The sequence below is a fragment of the Prionailurus bengalensis genome, chromosome C1, assembly GCF_016509475.1.
Source record: "Prionailurus bengalensis isolate Pbe53 chromosome C1, Fcat_Pben_1.1_paternal_pri, whole genome shotgun sequence".
NCBI lineage: Eukaryota > Metazoa > Chordata > Mammalia > Carnivora > Felidae > Prionailurus > Prionailurus bengalensis.
This window is the reverse complement of record NC_057345.1, coordinates 163,883,539-163,901,285: the sequence shown is the minus strand read 5'-3', so window position 1 is coordinate 163,901,285 and position 17,747 is coordinate 163,883,539. Positions and strand designations below refer to the sequence as shown.

Here is a 17,747-nt window from a genome sequence, read left to right as displayed (position 1 = left end):
AAAAGTAACTACTGTAAATGGAAATTTTAGAACTGAAAACTTTATTACCAGTAAACTCACCAGATGGGCTCAATACCAGAGACAGAGGAAGGAATTGGTGAACCTGAAGATAGATCAATAGAAATTATCCAACGCAAACAAGAGAAAGAAAATAGACTTTAAAAAGTGAACTGAACCCCAGAGACCTGTAGCCAAATAGCAAAAGATTTAACATTTGTGTTGTTGAAGTCCCAGAAGAGGGTAAAGAGAGACTGAAAAAATACTGGAAAAATTAGTGGCTGAAAACTCCTCAAATTTGGTAAAAGCAGAGAAAAATTCAGTACTTCTTTGGAGACATTTTTATGTAATGAAATGTATTCGAACAGTATAGATGAGGAAGCAGCTATAACTCCAGTCACCCAGGTCCTTTTCAGGACCTGGCATTCACATGTGACAAACAGAACCGGCCCAGAATTCAACTTAGCTTCTGACCTTAAGCTGATCGTGACAATACCGTGTAGCAAACCCTGGGGCGCTAGGTAGAAAGGGCCTCTCAGAAACTTCCATTCTTCTCAATAATGACAACGACAACATAGTCCTGGTAAACACTTCTAATCTACTCCGTGTCAGAAAGTACATATACTAATACGAGAGCCTTACGTGAACTTAATAATGGATAATAGAGCTAATAATAAATATTATTCCTATTTTACATAACTGACACACAGGAAAGGTAACTCACTTGAAATCACATAGCTAGTAGATCATAGATCTAATTCTAAGCTTTAGAGGTTATATAAAACATTACAGCGTTCAGGGGAAAGAAGGTCTTTTCAGTGGCCATTCTGCCATTGATTTGCCTTATGATTGAGCCAGAAATCTTATCTGGGGCTAACAGATATAAAGAGGAATTGGGGTTTGGGGTCGTGCAGTCATTTGGACATTGTCTAACTATTGCAGAATGTTGTTCGGTCATTTCCTCAGATAATACAGATCAAACTCTTTGCTCTGGCAGCCTTTCTGTATTCAGAGAAGCAGCTGTTATTCTTTAGTGATGATCATGTTCACGTACCTGTTGGCACTGGCCATGCCATCTCTAGTTCTGCTCCCTTACGCACAGTTGTGCAGAAACTTAGTTTCCTTCTGCACCTAGCCTGCTGTTGGCGCATAGGAGGTGGAGATGCACCCCCATAGTGACTCAGCGTCACCACCGGCCTCGAGTTCTCATTGCACTTTGGCAGTGTCTGCATAGTTAACGAAAGAACGATTCCGGGCATGACTTTTCAGCTAACGTTCCTTACCTCTCTTTTTATCGTTCCTGCCATGACATAACAAGGTTGCGGCTTTACCGAGTCATTATGATGATGAGAGTCACCAACATTTGTCTCATGGTTTATACCGTGCAGAGCATCTTGAATGCATTGGCCCATTAACAGTTTTGCGAGGTAAATGCGGTGCTCCCCTCTCTGCCGAGAGAGCAAGCAAAACTAAGCTCGCCCGGTGACCGCAGGCAGCAGTCACGTCACTGTAAGATTTTCAAATTGGTGTCATTAAGACCTGGATATAATTGCATCAGATTTATAAGAGGTCAGCATCAAGTTCTTATGAAAAACATCAATGAGTTATGTTTTTAAAACCTTAAAGATGGCATTTCTTTTAGTTAATTACTCAGCTGTGATTTACCCCTCTTCGTTCTAATTTGGCAAGATATTTGTATTCCTCTGTCCCTTCTCAAATTCCACTGCGCTCTTCTTGTTGACAATCAAAGGTCTCAAAATATTCACTAGAAGATGTTGGAGTTCTGGCATCTTCGACGCGATAACCCAGTAAAATTACAAAGCAGAGGACAAACTTCAATAGAGGCAACATGGTATGGGTGCTAAACCCGTGGACCCCGAATCCTTCGTAGGCTTAAATCTCAGCTCCGCTGCATGCCAAATGCACGGCCGTAGGTAAATTACATAACACCTCTGTGCTTGGTTTCATCTCGTTTATACAACGAGAAGAATGACGATCCCTATTTCGTAGAGTTTTGTGAGCTTGATGGAAACAATGTAAAGCACTTGGAATAGTGCTTGGCATCAGTGAACTGGTGCTAATAATAAAACAATAACTGTGGCTATTTTTAGCCACTAAATTTATTATTTACAGGGTTATGAACAGATACGAATATGAGTAGCACAATTTTAAGAGGGCCCTGGGATGCTCTTACTTTTGGAGGTCTGATTTCTCTTCATATCAAATATGTTAAAATGGAATTCTGTATCCCACATCAAATATAATTTTGTGTAAGTTTAAGGAAACAGATAACTTTTAGTCGCCTGCATTTTGTAGATATCTAAACACTTATTAATTTCACTCTGTCTGGGGGCGCCTGGGTGGCTCAGTCGGTTAAGTGTCCGACTTCGGCTCAGGTCATGATCTGGTGGTTCACGAGTTCGAGCCCCACGTCGGGCTCCGTGCTGACAGCTTGGAGCCTGGAGCCTGCTTCCGATTCTGTGTCTGCCTCTCTCTCTGACCCTCCCCCCGTTCATGCTGTCTGTCTCAAAAATAAATAAATGTTAATTTCACTTTGTCTGAATTAGTTCTCTCCTGGGATCACACAGCAAATAAATGATGAAGCACGAGCTAGAATTCTCATCTTCTGACTTAAAACCAAAATTTTCCAAGAGAAAAGATGGGAAGAATGTTTTTCCACTCTTCAGAAACTGTTGGAAGCTAGCCCCCTTCAAAGCCTAATTCAAGCTGGATGGTGGGAGTGTCTTTTGCTAAAATAAACACTCCAGAATGCCCAAAAGTCTGAAAACATTGATGAATTTTTCCTTTCTATATTCTTTATTTAGATTGTGGTTTGAATGTTCATAAGCAGTGTTCCAAGATGGTCCCAAACGACTGTAAGCCAGACTTGAAACATGTCAAGAAGGTATACAGTTGTGACCTTACCACACTCGTGAAAGCCCATATCACCAAGCGGCCAATGGTGGTGGACATGTGCATCAGGGAAATTGAATCCAGAGGTGAGGCGTCGCCCGTGTGGTTCAGCACTCATAATTCACCATGAATGCAAGTTCTGATGCCCTTCTGGGTACCTCACGGCATAACCCAGTTGTCTTCTTCAGTAAGTTTAGAGGGAGAGGATTTCAGACGTCAAATGATCTGAAAGTCTCTAATGAATTAAGTTAAATAATTCGCCAGCTTGATTTTAAGGTACATTGAGCTAGTTCTAGGAAATATGCTGTAATATTTTTTTATGAATGATGATGCTTCTTGTCTATAAAAGTTGACATGTAGATACCAATTCATTTTTCACTTTTTGCATTTTTCTTAGGTCCAAGAAGCAAAGGTGTAAATGCTCTATTAAAACCATCCCAAACCAAAAAACAGAACTGCACCCTAATTATTCTTTCCCATTTGGGAAAGACTGGTACAGGCCTATTAATATGGTTTATCTTAGTGTTCTGTTATGTAAAAGAATTTATGGTATAATTGAGGTGACGAATGATTTCCCTGAAGACTCAACGTATTTGATCTAATTAGACACAGTGATGAGCCAGATTACAGATATTCAGGCAACAGTAAGCCAGAGTTTAAAGTCTGTGAGTGAAATGGTTTTATTTTAGGAGAAAATGTGAAGAGGTTTCTAGACAAGTACATTTAATCGTTCTTTCTGACACATTACTTGCCTAGCCTGAAGTATGGGAAGAAGTTAAAACTTGAAGAAGGAAAGACATAATTTCCAAAGAAACTAATTAGCTCTCTTGCTCTGTTTTTACAGGTCTTAATTCTGAAGGTCTGTATCGAGTATCAGGATTCAGTGACTTAATTGAAGATGTCAAGATGGCTTTTGACAGAGGTATGTTCTTTAGCATGTCCGTTAACTTAGGACAACAATGCTCTCTTCCAAGGAGGCACGGTTCCTTATGTTATTCTGTTCATTATTTGTCTAAGTCATTGGTTATTATACCAAATAAAAAGCGTGTAATTTTACTTTATTACTATATTAAACTGTTACACTTCAAGGTAAGAAAGAAACATAAAATTTAACTATATTACCAGTATCTGAGCATCCAGGGCTGGTCCATGTTCCTCAAAATATATACAGAGCAATTAAATTTACCGGATACCATGGAGAAAATAGGGCAGGGTGGTTGGGGGAATCTAAGTGATTGCAGATCTCAGATTTCCCAGTTTGGAGTTGGCCCACCTAACTGCCTGTCGTCCGTGCATTCCATCACCATATTTGATGGAGTGGAGACCCAGTGTAATGACTTAGATTCCCCCACCACAGAATCATTATTGATTTTATTTTAATAAATGCCATATGGGGCGCCTGGGTGGCACAGTCGGTTGAGCGTCCAACTTCAGCCAGGTCACGATCTCGCGGTCCGGGAGTTCGAGCCCCGCGTCGGGCTCTGGGCTGATGGCTCAGAGCCTGGAGCCTGTTTCCGATTCTGTGTCTCCCTCTCTCTCTGCCCCTCCCCCGTTCATGCTCTGTCTCTCTCTGTCCCAAAAATAAATAAACGTTGAAAAAAAAAATTTTTTTAAATAAATAAATAAATAAATGCCATAAAGGAAAGTATTAATAACTATGGAACTTAACCTAGTCTGCAGCGTTGGGGGGATGCTGGAGATCAGAAGAGGCTTTCCAGAGAAGTACAGAAGTTGGCCGTATAATGGTTGAATAGCAAAGAAACAGGATATGTAAAGACCCTGGCAACAGAAGAGTCTGTGCAAAGGTCCTGAGGCCTGTCCCTGTCGAGTCCCTGAAAAGTGCTAGGACTTAGAGAGCAGGAACTGAAAGGAGAGTGGACTAATATACAACGAATACACTATCTTACTATAGAAAAAATTAGCTGAATGGTAGAAGGTTCTCAGGTCAACCTCCAAATTCAGTTTAACACATCATGTAGCTGAACTATAAGATTGGTGACTTTATTTTCCAAACCCAAAATTGGACATGTACCCTATAATGAGACAGGACATCTGAAATTTGGATTTTCATAAAAAAATAATAGATAGTGGCAATAGGAACCATGTGGCAGGAGAGAATACCAGCACTCTTTCTTTTTTCCTGAGTAAAAGTTTTGATAGAGATGATAACTTGTCTTTATAATTCTTCTGCCTTCATGTTCTCCTCTCCCTTCCCCCAGATCCCCCAGTGGAGCGATCTAATTGCTTTTTCCTCCCAGAATGCATTCTACCCCAATTGGCACTGCCATTGTATGTGATTTCAACACAAGTGTGAAAAACAGATACTGGTGATCTAATTCACACTGGAGTGTGAATGTCTGATAGGCCATGGTATTTCACATTTAAAAGAGGCTTCTTTAAAGAAAAATACACTTTGCTAAAGTAGTTTTAGGGTTCCAGTTTTAGGTTAACATTAGTTCTGGGTTACAAAATTTCACAGAAAGTGCAGAGACTTCCCATATAACCTCTCCTCTCGTTCCCCTCCCCCCCATAGTATCCCCTATTAACATCTTGCATTAATACAGGACATTTGTTACAACTGATGAACCAACACTGATACGTTAACTAAAGTCAGTAGTTTTAAAGTTCAGTCTTCATGTTGTACAGTTCTGTGGGTTTTGGCAAATGCATAATGTCATATAGCCACCCTTATGGTGTCACACTATGAGGTATCACTTTCACTACCCTAAGTAAATCGTCTGTGCTTTACCTGTTCTCCTTCTCCCGCTGAACCCCCGACAACCGCTGTTCTTTTTACAGACTCCATAGTTTTGCCTTTTCCAGAATGTCAGAGTTGGAATCATAAGATATGTAGCCTTTTTTTGGCTGATTTCCTTTACTTAGCAATCTGCATCTAAAGTTCTCCCATGCCTTTTCCTGGCTTGATAGTTCATTTCTTGTTGTTGCTCAGTAATATTCCTTTGTCTGGGCAGATCACAGTTTATTCACCTATTGAAGGACATCTTGATTACTGCCAAGTTTTTAGCAATCATGAATGAAAGTGGCTTAAATATCTGTGTGCACGTATTTGCGTGGACACAAGTAGTTTCCATCTCCTCTGGATAACTACCTAGGAGTGTGATGGCTGGATTACATGTAAGACACTGCCTTTCCTCCCAGGTGGCCGTCCCATTTTCCATTCCCACCAGCAACAACGTCGAGTTCCTGTGGCCCCTGCACCGTCTCCAGCATTTGTCACCAGTTGTCATTTTAGCCATTCTAATATCTGTGTAGGGAAGAGGCTGCTTTTTAATGGATAGTGCTCGTTCATAAGCCAAATGGAATAAAAGAAGCCGAGTATAAGATGTAGCTCAGAGTCGGCACTAATTAAATCTTCAGTAGATGAACGTTCAGATATTTTAACCAGTTACTAAATGCAGGAGAGTAAAAGAAGTCTTAAGGCCCAGCAACCCTAAAATACTCCTCTGTGTTATAACTTCTTCTCTTGTTATTTCAAGACCCTCAAGTTTTGTTTCGTTTTACTCTCATACTTCTCACTGTGTGCCTACACGTAGGGCTCAGACAACATCCAGACGTCATGTGTCAGGAGCCTGGGGTGAGTCAAAGGTGGCCTTTTGTAAATTAGGAGTGCCTCTGTTGTTATTTTTCACATTCTCTAGGTTTATTTTAAAAAGAGAAAGCAATCCTACATTACTCCCCTAGGAGGTCTCAAGTACTCGTGGAATTTACTGGAATTTACGAACACTGCTGTTGATCTCAGCCCTCTCCTACTCCCCCCCCCCCCCCCCTTTTAATTAGACCTGGAAAGCTAAGTAACTTCAGAAAAGAAAATTCAGAGAAACAGATTTGGCTTTTCACAGAAAATTGATCTCTTGTATATATCGGCACATTGAATCTGATATTAAAAAAAACCGACGCATTGATGATCTCGAAAGACCGTAACACAAAATGTGTTATTAAAACAGTGCTGTGCGTCCACATAGTTACTCGTATTTTTCTTTTTAACATCCTTCAAAGACGGCGAGAAAGCGGATATTTCTGTGAACATGTATGAAGATATCAACATTATCACTGGTGCGCTGAAACTGTACTTCAGGGATCTACCAATTCCGCTCATCACATACGACGCCTACCCTAAGTTTATAGAGTCCGCGAGTAAGTATGAAGGCACGCGTTCCAATAACCTGACAGACTCCCTCCTCATGGTAATCACTTCTCCTGCTTTTCCTGCTGAGTTTCTTGAATGCATATTATGTATTTCCCCCTCGCCTCTCCCCTCGGTTAATATACTCACAGAAATTTCGAACTCCTCTCCAATGTAGGTTATTTATGACTTCTGCCATCAGAAGCTTCTTTGTAATGTGCTAACCCTCATTTACCAAAGTAAGGCTTATGCCAGTGCCCCTTAGATATGCACCAATGCTTCTGCAGAATAAAAATGAATAACTAGGAAAATAAAATCGAAGAACAGGACCAAACTGTTTTGTTATTAGATTCAGCTCAGCATAAAAGTTACTCTGTCAGATCTCATAAAAGTTTCTAAATTCTTACTTTCAATTTCTATACATATCCTGTGACAGACCATTAACAAACAGTTTGTAAACTGGCACCGGTCCGTAGATCATACTTTAAGGAGCACTGTTTTAGATCAAGAAGTGATTTTTTTAAGTTCTAGTTGAGATGCAAATGAGAAAAAGCAAAGGCTCATTTGCCAAATTTATGGTGCAAAAATCATACCTGTAATTCACACTTCCTTTTTTTAAAGAAAGGAATTTTTAACAGATTTGAAGTGTTGGCATTGCCATTTTTTAAGAAAAGATAGGCTATTTCTGTCCTTTTTCTTCTCTCTTAAAAACCATATGTTGTCTTGATCTTTAAATAATAACATCACTTTCTTAGAACGCTGATTTACTTTTTGACTTTGAAATTTCGTGAAGTACAGACTTGCTTTGTTCTAATTTTTACTTTCCCCTTCAGTGCTTTTGTTGAGAATTTTTGTGGTTGGCTCCATGGAGACCTGATTTCTTGCGGGGAACAGCCATGAGAGTTACACTGATTTTTACAAATTTCCATGTTAGGAGCCTGAAAGACTAGATCCTCTCCGTAGGAATTTAGCTCTTCTCATTTGGGGATGTATTCAGTGCTGATCATGAAAACCGTCTGAGGGAGCTTACGGGTTCTTGTTTCGTGGGGCAGACGCTTCCTCCCGAGAGAGAGAGAAGTCTGATTGCCACTCCTGTCGAAAGCACTTGACACACACTTGCATCACCGAGGGCTGCTCGGTCCCCAGTTTGCTCTGGTCCTCAGGACAGTGGGGGCTCAAGCGGACAGAATTCCTGTCCCCGTGTTGCTTTGGAGTAAAATTAAAACTTGGTTTCTGTGCCCAAGCCCAAGGCACCCCAATAGCAGAGGACAAAGCGGTAATTCAGACCCGCATTCTGAACTCCAGACAGCCGCTTTATCTACTTAGAAGAAACATCCAAGCCTTCCTTACTGGGTTTCGAGGCCTTTTGCCCTCCAGACTCCCAAATTATTTCACCTTCTTTCCCCACACCCATGTCAGTTGCCTCTATTATTCTTCCAAAACATTTGTTAGCGTTCTGAGGTCTGTGTCCGAAACAGCCCCCGTCGGACATCAGCAAACCCCCCGTTCTACTTTAGAGAGCTCTTCAAAGCGCAAGGTAGAAACTTTCCTAAATCAAGGTAGAAATTCCTTCTTACAGTGTCACCTATTTTGATGCGTGACTTCCATGACCCCAAAACCGTGGCATAATACTCATACACGATATAAATGTTTATTGTGTGTGTTTGCTATTGATCTGATTGTTTATGGAACATTGTGCCCTTGTCCATGTCTCCTCCAGCGGTAGAGTCTGTTCCATTCTTTAGACACAGAGATACAGCCATTCTCTTATCTTTACAGGTAGATAAGGGAGATGAGAGAAACTAAGATTTATAGAACATATACCGGGTGCCAGGAATCACGTTGCACACTTTATAGCCACGATACCCAGTGGGGTTCCAACTCATTCGTGACCCTAAGATCAAGAGTCGCATGCTCTACACAGAGCCAGCCAGGTGCCCCACCACGATGTCATTTTAGAAAGGAGATGTCGTGGGGCACCTGGGTGGCTCCGTCGGTTAACCATCCGGCCCTTGATTGTGGCTCAGGTCACGATCTCCCTGTTCACGAGTTCAAGCCCTGTATAGGGCTCCTCACCGATAGCATAGAGCCTGCTTAGGATTCTCTCTTCTCTGCCCATCCCCCACTCACATGATGTGCGGTCTCTCTTGCTCTCTCTCAAAATAGATAAACTTCAAAAAAAAAAAAAAACCAGAAAGGAGATGTTATAGGGTATAAGTGAATTGTCCAAGGTCTTGTCACTAGCGGAGGTGGCACTGGCATTCAAAGCTACATCTGTCTGACACCACAGCCCTTGCTCTCTGCATGCAGCCCACTGCCTGGCTCCACTGGTGGAACAGGAACAGAAGACCTGCCCAGAGAGGGAAGGCAGGAGGGCAGGAACCCCTCCCAAATGATGCACAGTGTTAGCTGATGCACCTGCTCTTGAGCCTTTTTATCACCGGGTCCCTTAGAAAACTCGGGGCCTGTTCTTTAGGTCTCAGGATTCCCCGGCACTTATCAGCATCTCTTGCCAACAGAAACTCAGAGTGCATATTAAAGCTTTCTCCTGCAAAAGCTGTCTGAGCTCCACTCTTGCAGCCTCCCTCAGACAACCTGCACCCGGGAAGCTGGAGATGCGTGGCTACAGGAAATGAACAAAGGACACAATGGTGGTAGAGGCTGGGGCCTCTCCTTTAAGGGCTTAAAGATCTTCATAATATCCTGGCAACTCCCCCTTGAACTACCTGGGAGTCTGGGACCGCCTAGCCCTTTTTCCTCACTGCCTCTTCCCACCAGTGAAGGGATCGCTGCCCTACAGACAGTACAAGGTGTATGTAGAAGGTGCCTCTCCCAGGCTGCACGGTCAGCCAGCATATGCATGGACACTTCCTGACCCCGAGGAAAACAGCACTGCCAGGACCCAACTCCTGGTAGGACTCCGTGTGGAGATCTTTCTCTGGCCGAGAACTCTCTGAGCTCTGTTCCCAGAAGATCTCCGAAAAGATGACTCAGTCAGCATGTAGTCTTGAGTGAGTCAGATGAACTCGGCCATAAAACCCAGGCCTCTTTGTCCCAAGCAACTTCAAGTGTCCTGAAGGGAGGTCTGGGATGAGAACTCGCCGAGTGTTCCCCTCCACTCTGCCTCTGATTCACCCCTTACGCTTGGCTGAGTCTTCTTCTTCTTGTACTTGAACATCTCTACGAGGAACTGGCAGTACGTACCTTAAAAGAGCTTTTAACTAAATGTCGACACAGGTTCAGATGCTTATTAGTTCCTGCCCTCACCACATCCACATTTCCAAACCCTCCTCAGAGGCCATTTCTTCCTCTTCTCGGTTCTGCTCAGCCCCCAGGCCAACTTTCTCTTCTGTGTTCCCGTCACACTTCGCCTGGCCCTTTGGCACAGACTCTTTACTTCGTGATGGAAGGCTGTATTCATGTCTTGTCTGCCCCATTAGACTAACCCCATTACAAGGGAGAGTTCTGTTGCTTTATTTTCCTGTAGCACCTGTGACAGTCCTTTCATTTACATCATAGGTGCTCAATAAATTCTTGTTAAATGAGTAAACATGATTTTATATTGAGAACCATAGAATCTTAGACTTTTTAGATATTCTAAAGGGTCACGTTAACTAGATTTCCTTCTACAACACACTCTTTTTTGAAATACCCAGTAACTGCAAGATCACTGCCTCTCTCGGTAGACAGCCGCCAGTGGACAGATATAACCGTCATAAAGGCCTCCTCGCGCACAACAGAAATCAGCCTGCCCTCGACTCCCGCTGCCGATGGTCTTGCCACATGCAAGCCTTTCACATATTTGAAACAGCTGATGCTGTTCGTCTCTAAATACGTTCCATTTTGTCTGTCTTTCTCTTAAATTATGCTGTGGTCTTTGTTAGGCAGAAGATTTGTGTTCTCTGAAAAAATTATGAGTAATACTCCTTTAAGTAGAAAAAAAAAGAAACGAACTCCAGGGAAGAGCCTGTGTCGATTTGATGTCAGTATATTCAAATGCAGTTTGTCATACGTCCCCAGATTTATATCTCCAGTGTGAACCTCTCCCTGAGCACCAGATTAATCCACAGTCAGGATGATCATGTAGATGTCTGAAAAACACCTCAGGTAGAGCCCTTGACCTTTGCCACAAAACCCCTCCCATCCATAATCTTAACGGAGGCGCCATCTTCCCAGTTGCCTAAGCCCAAAGCTTAGCTCATTCTTGATTCGTTTCCTTCTCACATCTCCCTCATCAGGAAATCCTATGGACTCTACTGTTAAAATAGACCCAGATTCCAGCAACTTCTCATTACCTTCACTGCCACCACTGGTCTAAGCTAGAGTCATTTGTCACCTGGGTTTTTGTAATAGTTACCAGAATGGTCTGTTTTTACTCTTGCCTTTCCATCGTCTGTTTCCCACATGGCAGACAGAGGAGAGCTACTGTGAGCGCTGTCAGGTCACATCTCTGCCTCATTCAGAACCTTCCCGTTTCTGCCAGTAAATGCTGAGTCCCTGGAATAGCCTGCAGCACCTGACACAATGCGGTGCCCCGTTACCTCTCTGCCCTCACTCCCTTCCATCCCCCTCTGGCTCACTCCACTACAGCCACGGTTGGCTTCTCACTTTACTCAGACATCGCAAGCATTCTCGCCCCTGGGGACCCTTGCACGGCTGCATCTCTGCCTGGCACCCCTTCCCCTAGATCTCCGTGTGGTCATTCCCCCACGCCCTGAGAGTCTTCACTCAAGACCATCTTTCTCATGAGGTCTGTCATGACCACCCCATTTAAAATCACATCCCCCAGCACCTGCAGTGCTGCTTACTCTGTTTTTTTCCCCACAGCACTGGCTTTGTTCTAATCTAGTACAAACCAGAAGATACATGTTCATTGTTTACTGTCAGCCACGCTCCGAGAGAGAAAGTAAGCTCTCCACGAATGGGGAGTCTTGTTTGTTGCTAGCCCACCAACACAGTCCTTAATTTCATGCCATCTCAAGATTCTCCCTACAAGGATTAATTACGAAAATTAAAAGGAAACTGTGTTAGTCTTTTTTCAACTTCCGGAACAGTATAGTTTCAAATTAATTAGTCCTATGATAAAAAGAAAAAAAAAACTGTAAGTAAATACTAATAGTTTTTGATAGTAAATGGAATTTTAATTCTAGAAATTAAATGATTGAATTTCAGTATCTGATACAGTATTGCTGTTATCAGTTGCTCTTTAAACAGTATTGCTCTTTAAAGATCCAAAGTTTCAAAGACCATGCGTCAATTATCATGGCAAATAATACATTGTTTATTACTGAGAAAAGAATCAGGAACCCTGGATAAGCTTGGGGCAGAAATTCTAAAATGGCCGACGTTTCTTTGAGTTAAAAAGCTTCAGTCACTCTTCATGTTCTGAAGCTTATCCATCTGTGCTACCAGTGCTAGGAACTTTTCACATTCATTTTATATCACTCTTTTTAATGTTTATTTACTTTTGAGAGAGGGAGAGGGAGAGGGAGGGAAAGAAAGAGAGAGAGAGTGAACGCATGCGTGTGAGTAGGTGAGGGGCAGAGAGGGACAATCCCAAGCAGGCTCCACACCAGGAGTGTGGAGCCCACCGCAGGGCTCAAACCCACAAACCGTGAGATCACGACCTGAGCCAAAGTCGGACACTCAACCAAATGCACTGCCCAGGTGCCCCATACAAGTTTTAACCTGACTCCAGTGCATTGCCATTGAGTTGGATTTGTCTTTTGAGTTAGAAAACTAGAAATCCTGGTTTTGTGTCTTGAATGATACTGGTGGTCAGATGCGGCCTTCCAGAATTTCAAGGCTGCTATCCTGCTTAAGACGCAACAGTTTGGGGTCCCCTTCCGGTTGCCCTGCAACCCAGCACTTAAGGGCACCCTGTCTTCCTGACATTTGAGAAGCAGGAATGTGCTAGGGTGCTCTTTTTGAGAGCTCAGAATTACAAACATGTCTGTTGTTTCTGATTATGGAAATGATGAACTCAACGCAATCTGCGACCTCAAAAGGAGTGTGCTGGGTTTTTGGCCAACACAGCAGAACTAAAATGCCCAAATGAAGATTGTTCCCTTTAAAGTTTACACCTTTGGAAGAGCCACATTTACTTCAGGGACCCTGTTGTCACTCCAAGCATTTGGAATTGCCTTCAAATTCTGCATTTCATTCTCCTGAATGTCCGAAGTAGAATATTTTTGTGCTCTGAGGGTAGATTTGACTTTTTTATAGAAAAGTAAATTAAAACCAAGGAAATAAATACTGGATGATACATTCCTCATTTAAAAGAAAACAGAATATCAATTAAGACTTTGGCAGGGGCGCCTGGGTGGCGCAGTCGGTTAAGCGTCCGGCTTCAGCCAGGTCACGATCTCGCGGTTGGCGAGTTCGAGCCCCGCGTCGGGCTCTGGGCTGATGGCTCAGAGCCTGGAGCCTGTTTCCGATTCTGTGTCTCCCTCTCTCTCTGCCCCTCCCCCATTCATGCTCTGTCTCTCTCTGTCCCAAAAATAAATAAACGTTGAAAAAAAAAATTAAAAAAAAAAAGACTTTGGCAAAGGCTGCAAGGGGCAATGGGGTGGCATAGCTTATGTACTGTTGCTGAACAGCGTTTTTCAAAATATTTTGAGTAAATTAGCATCCCTTAAAATGTCTGTAATGCTGTAAGATGACTTCATTTGAATGTCTAAGTTCTTTTTTTTTTTAAACATTTATTCATTTTTGAGAGACAGAGACAGCGTGCAAGCAGGGGAGGGGCAGAGAGAGAGGGAGACACAGAATCCAAAGCGGGCTCCAGGCTCTGAGCTGTCATCACAGAGCCCGACGCGGGGCTCAAACTCACGAACCGCAAGATCATGCCCTGAGCCAGAGTCAGACGCTCCACCGACTGAGCCACCTGGGCGCCCTAAAATGTCTGAGTTTTTAATCTGTGTGTCGCTGTGTCTGAGTTCCTTATAGTCACATCCTATCTATCCAGTGTCCAAATTCCATGGTTACCAGACTCTTAAGACAATCGAGTGGGTGCTGCCCCCAAAAGTCCCAGTAAATGGTGTTGCCACAATGGTACTAAGCCTTTTGGAAATCCAAGACTTGAACCTTAAAAATATTTTCCAAAGCTGTGGGCAAGGATCTGTGAGAAAGCCTTTCTTACCAGTTTTAGAAGATCACCACAAGAATAGAATTCAGTGAACCATTTATACCAGTTGTCCGTTAAAGTTCTTCTCTTTGGTATTCAACTTGCTATTTTAGAAATTATGGATCCCGATGAGCAATTAGAAACCCTTCACGAGGCACTGAAGCTCCTGCCGCCCGCTCACTGCGAAACCCTGCGGTACCTCATGGCGCATCTAAAGAGGCAAGTTGCAGACTTTGAAGCTTATACTTGCACTGTATCCAAATGTTAAGAATCAAGTGAAACCAAAGGTGAAAGAAAGGACAAATTGTTGCATGAATAAAGAAATGCACAGGTTGGGAAGGAATGCTAAAAATGTTCCGCGCTACAGCGCTGAATGCAGACTCGATTCTGACGTAAACGGATTTGCGGTTCCCGTGTAGGTTTGCAAATAGGTTAGAAATACTAGTGTTCTGCCAAGGACGGGCAGTGATTTTTGTGTGGAAAGAGAAAAGGTTGTAGCTGTGAGGACATTAGCATTAGCATAATAAAGAGCAAAGCAACTCGCCAGAAGGCTCACTTTCCTTCTTGCTCTAAAATAGGCACTTCGCTCTTGGTGACAGGATCTTAGACTATTGCATCCAGGTCTCCAACACTGAAAACTGCTATAAAAAAAAAAAATGATGGAGTACAATAAGGGGTAAAGGGAGGAATAGAAAATAAAATATTTTGGTTACGTCTGGTTTAATGGTTTAAATACATTGATGGTGATAGAACTTCCATTTCCCTGTTCTGTCGCTCTCCATCTCTACCAGTTGAAGCAAACGGTTTTAAATTATATGACCAAGTTTTAGTGGTTTTGGAGTTTCAAAATATAAAACTAATTAGAAACAAAAAAGACAGAACTTGACGTCTATTTTGTATGCCTCTCAGCATGAGTTACTCAGAAATGAATATGTAACTGATGGTGCTTTTAACATTTACATGTTTTCCCTCTTTGAAAGCACCATGAGCTAAAACTTTTAATATGCTTACAACTTCACTTGCAAATTCAAGTTTGCTTCATATATTGATGCAATTAAGGCCTTCACGCTAAGGCAAAGGAATGGCTCCCAAATTATAGTCTGTGCCTTTGCTGTAGCAGTAAAGAGAAGGCGAATGCTAATTCTCGCCGACCAGATCATCTTTATACTTTGCCCTCGGCCATCTCTTCATACCGTGGCCACCACTCTCCCCAGATACTCAATAAACTGTTCAACTTACACAAATTCGGCAGACTAGGCAGCCAGTGTGGAAGGAGGGCTGATAGAATAATCAAGACAACCCAGCCCCTTCTCCACTACCCGCCAACACAGCCCTTGCAGCCAGCCGTGGCAATAGAATCCGCAGATAGAACCGACCCCACACAGCCTGACACACGAACTCAGACTTGAGCTTCGGTCATCACCGGAAGTTGAACTTATTAATATAATCGGCTTTGAGGAAAGTCCGTACTTGGAAGTACAGAGAGAGGAGCTAGCGGACGAGTCGATAAGTGGACCTGGGTTTTGTCGTAGCGCTCCAGCACAGCACGGAACGCCGTGGCTTACGTGAAGGCACGCGCCTTTGCTTGTATTTTTCAGAGTGACCCTCCACGAAAAGGAGAATCTTATGAATGCAGAGAACCTCGGCATTGTTTTCGGCCCGACCCTTATGAGATCTCCAGAACTAGACGCGATGGCCGCGTTGAACGATATACGATACCAGAGACTGGTGGTGGAGCTGCTTATCAAAAACGAAGACATTTTATTTTAAATTTTAGTTTGCGGGGGGGGGAAAAAAAAAGAAATGTTTTACAGATGAAGGAATGTTTTATAGTAATTTAATTGGCTCTTATAGCTGACTTACTTCTCGGTTAGACGTTATGGCAGATAGCCAGCTTAAAATGAAGGAACTTTCTGTTGTTTTGGTAGCACCGCTCAGCTGTCCTTGTAAAACAGTGAACACACGCTCTCCAGTTCTAGTAATCCCGGGTGTTTATCATGTTAAGAGAAACTCAAGCTATTGCATGATTAGCCCCCTCTTTGGCAAGGGAACCCCATACAAAGGAGACAACAAGCCTGCACCCGCCTCTTCGTCCCGGGTAGTCTGTGGTTGTAATTCAGCATGTTTCGCAGAGTAAATCTGTCGTGACTTCGCTTTTGGGTTCTATGTCATTGGTTTACTGACGCTTCTATAAACATGCACACAAATGGATGAAACAGCACCTCTGACTGCTACATTGCCATAGACTATAACATAAGCCTCCTTTCCTCCGATGCTTTATTTGTGGTTTCTCTTTGTTCTTCTCTGACATAGTCCTTTCTTTCCAGCAAAAGCAAAATGTGTTTTCAGATTTGTTACTTTAGTAAATTACCCACCAATAAAAAAAAAAAAAAGTACAATGCAGAGCATTTTCTGTTATTATTGGGTTTCAGTTGCAATTTTGCGTTACCTGGCATGCATTTATTAATTTATTAAATTTGGCTTTTAGAAATAAAAAACTAGTGATAGCTTGCTTTTTCCCCATGGTTGAGAATATTTGGGAAAATGTATTTGGCCATTTATTTAATGCTGGGTAAGGTTTTGTGTTGAGTTCCTAAAATAATAACTTAAAACTGCTTAGAATTAAGGAGTGCCTTGGTGACTCAGTCAATTAACTGTCCGACTCTTAACTTCGGCTCAGGTCATGATCTCACGGTTCGTAAGTTCCAGCCCCGGGTCAGGCTTTGCACTGACAGCGCAGAGCCTGCTTGGGATTCTGTCTCCTCCCCTCTCTCTGTCCCTCCCCGACTTGCTCTCTCTCTCTCTCTCAAAATAAATAAACTTAAAAACTGCTTAGAATTAAAACACCCATTCATTGGATTTTTCTTCTCGCATACTTCGGCAGAAAGCTAGAATATTTTCTCACCTGTTTGTGGGGACGGGGGGAGGGCAGACAGCCATTCCTTCCAGAGCCATCAGAAGCAGGAAAGAAGACTGCAAAGAGTGACTTCCTAAACGTTTGGTTTGTCAGAAATGCCGTTAGCATGCAGTTGAGCTGACCAGGCTTCCTGAGAGGAGTCAGCAGCCAGACGCTTGGCCAAGGGTGGTCTGTGTACATCTAGATGCCAGGAAACCTGGATGGGGTCTGATACTGTGCCTAGCCACCCGCCTGCCTTTGAACTAATGACCCTCCCTCCAGGCTGTTTCCTTGTCTGTTCTGTCCTGCTTTAAAATGTGTAGAAAAAAAAAAAAAAGGCGGGGGTTGATGGGGGAGTGCCATTTTTAGGCAAAAAAAAAAAAAAAAAAAAAAAAAAAAAAGGCAGGCTCAATTGGTTGAGCATCTCTTTTTTTTTTTTTTTAATTTTTTTTTTCAATGTTTATTTATTTTTGGGACAGAGAGAGACAGAGCATGAACGGGGGAGGGGCAGAGAGAGAGGGAGACACAGAATCGGAAACAGGCTCCAGGCTCCGAGCCGTCAGCCCAGAGCCCGACGCGGGGCTCGAACTCCCGGACCGCAAGATCGTGACCTGGCTGAAGTCGGACGCTTAGCCGACTGCGCCACCCAGGCGCCCCGAGCATCTCTTAAT

General features: G+C 42.9%; 1 protein-coding gene across 3 annotated transcripts in view; it reads left to right on the top strand.

The window, feature by feature from the left end:
- The window catches only part of CHN1 (chimerin 1), a 205,797-nt gene extending 189,214 nt beyond the window's left edge, over positions 1-16,583 (top strand). For all 3 annotated transcript variants that reach the window (XM_043577091.1, XM_043577093.1, XM_043577094.1), the window contains 5 exons: positions 2,823-2,996; positions 3,755-3,832; positions 6,928-7,065; positions 14,294-14,399; positions 15,779-16,583. In XM_043577091.1, coding sequence (XP_043433026.1) covers positions 2,823-2,996; positions 3,755-3,832; positions 6,928-7,065; positions 14,294-14,399; positions 15,779-15,950 — 668 coding nt within the window. In that variant the 3' untranslated portion in view covers positions 15,951-16,583. The remainder of the gene's footprint in view (positions 1-2,822; positions 2,997-3,754; positions 3,833-6,927; positions 7,066-14,293; positions 14,400-15,778) is intronic.
- Positions 16,584-17,747: the final 1,164 nt, after the last annotated feature.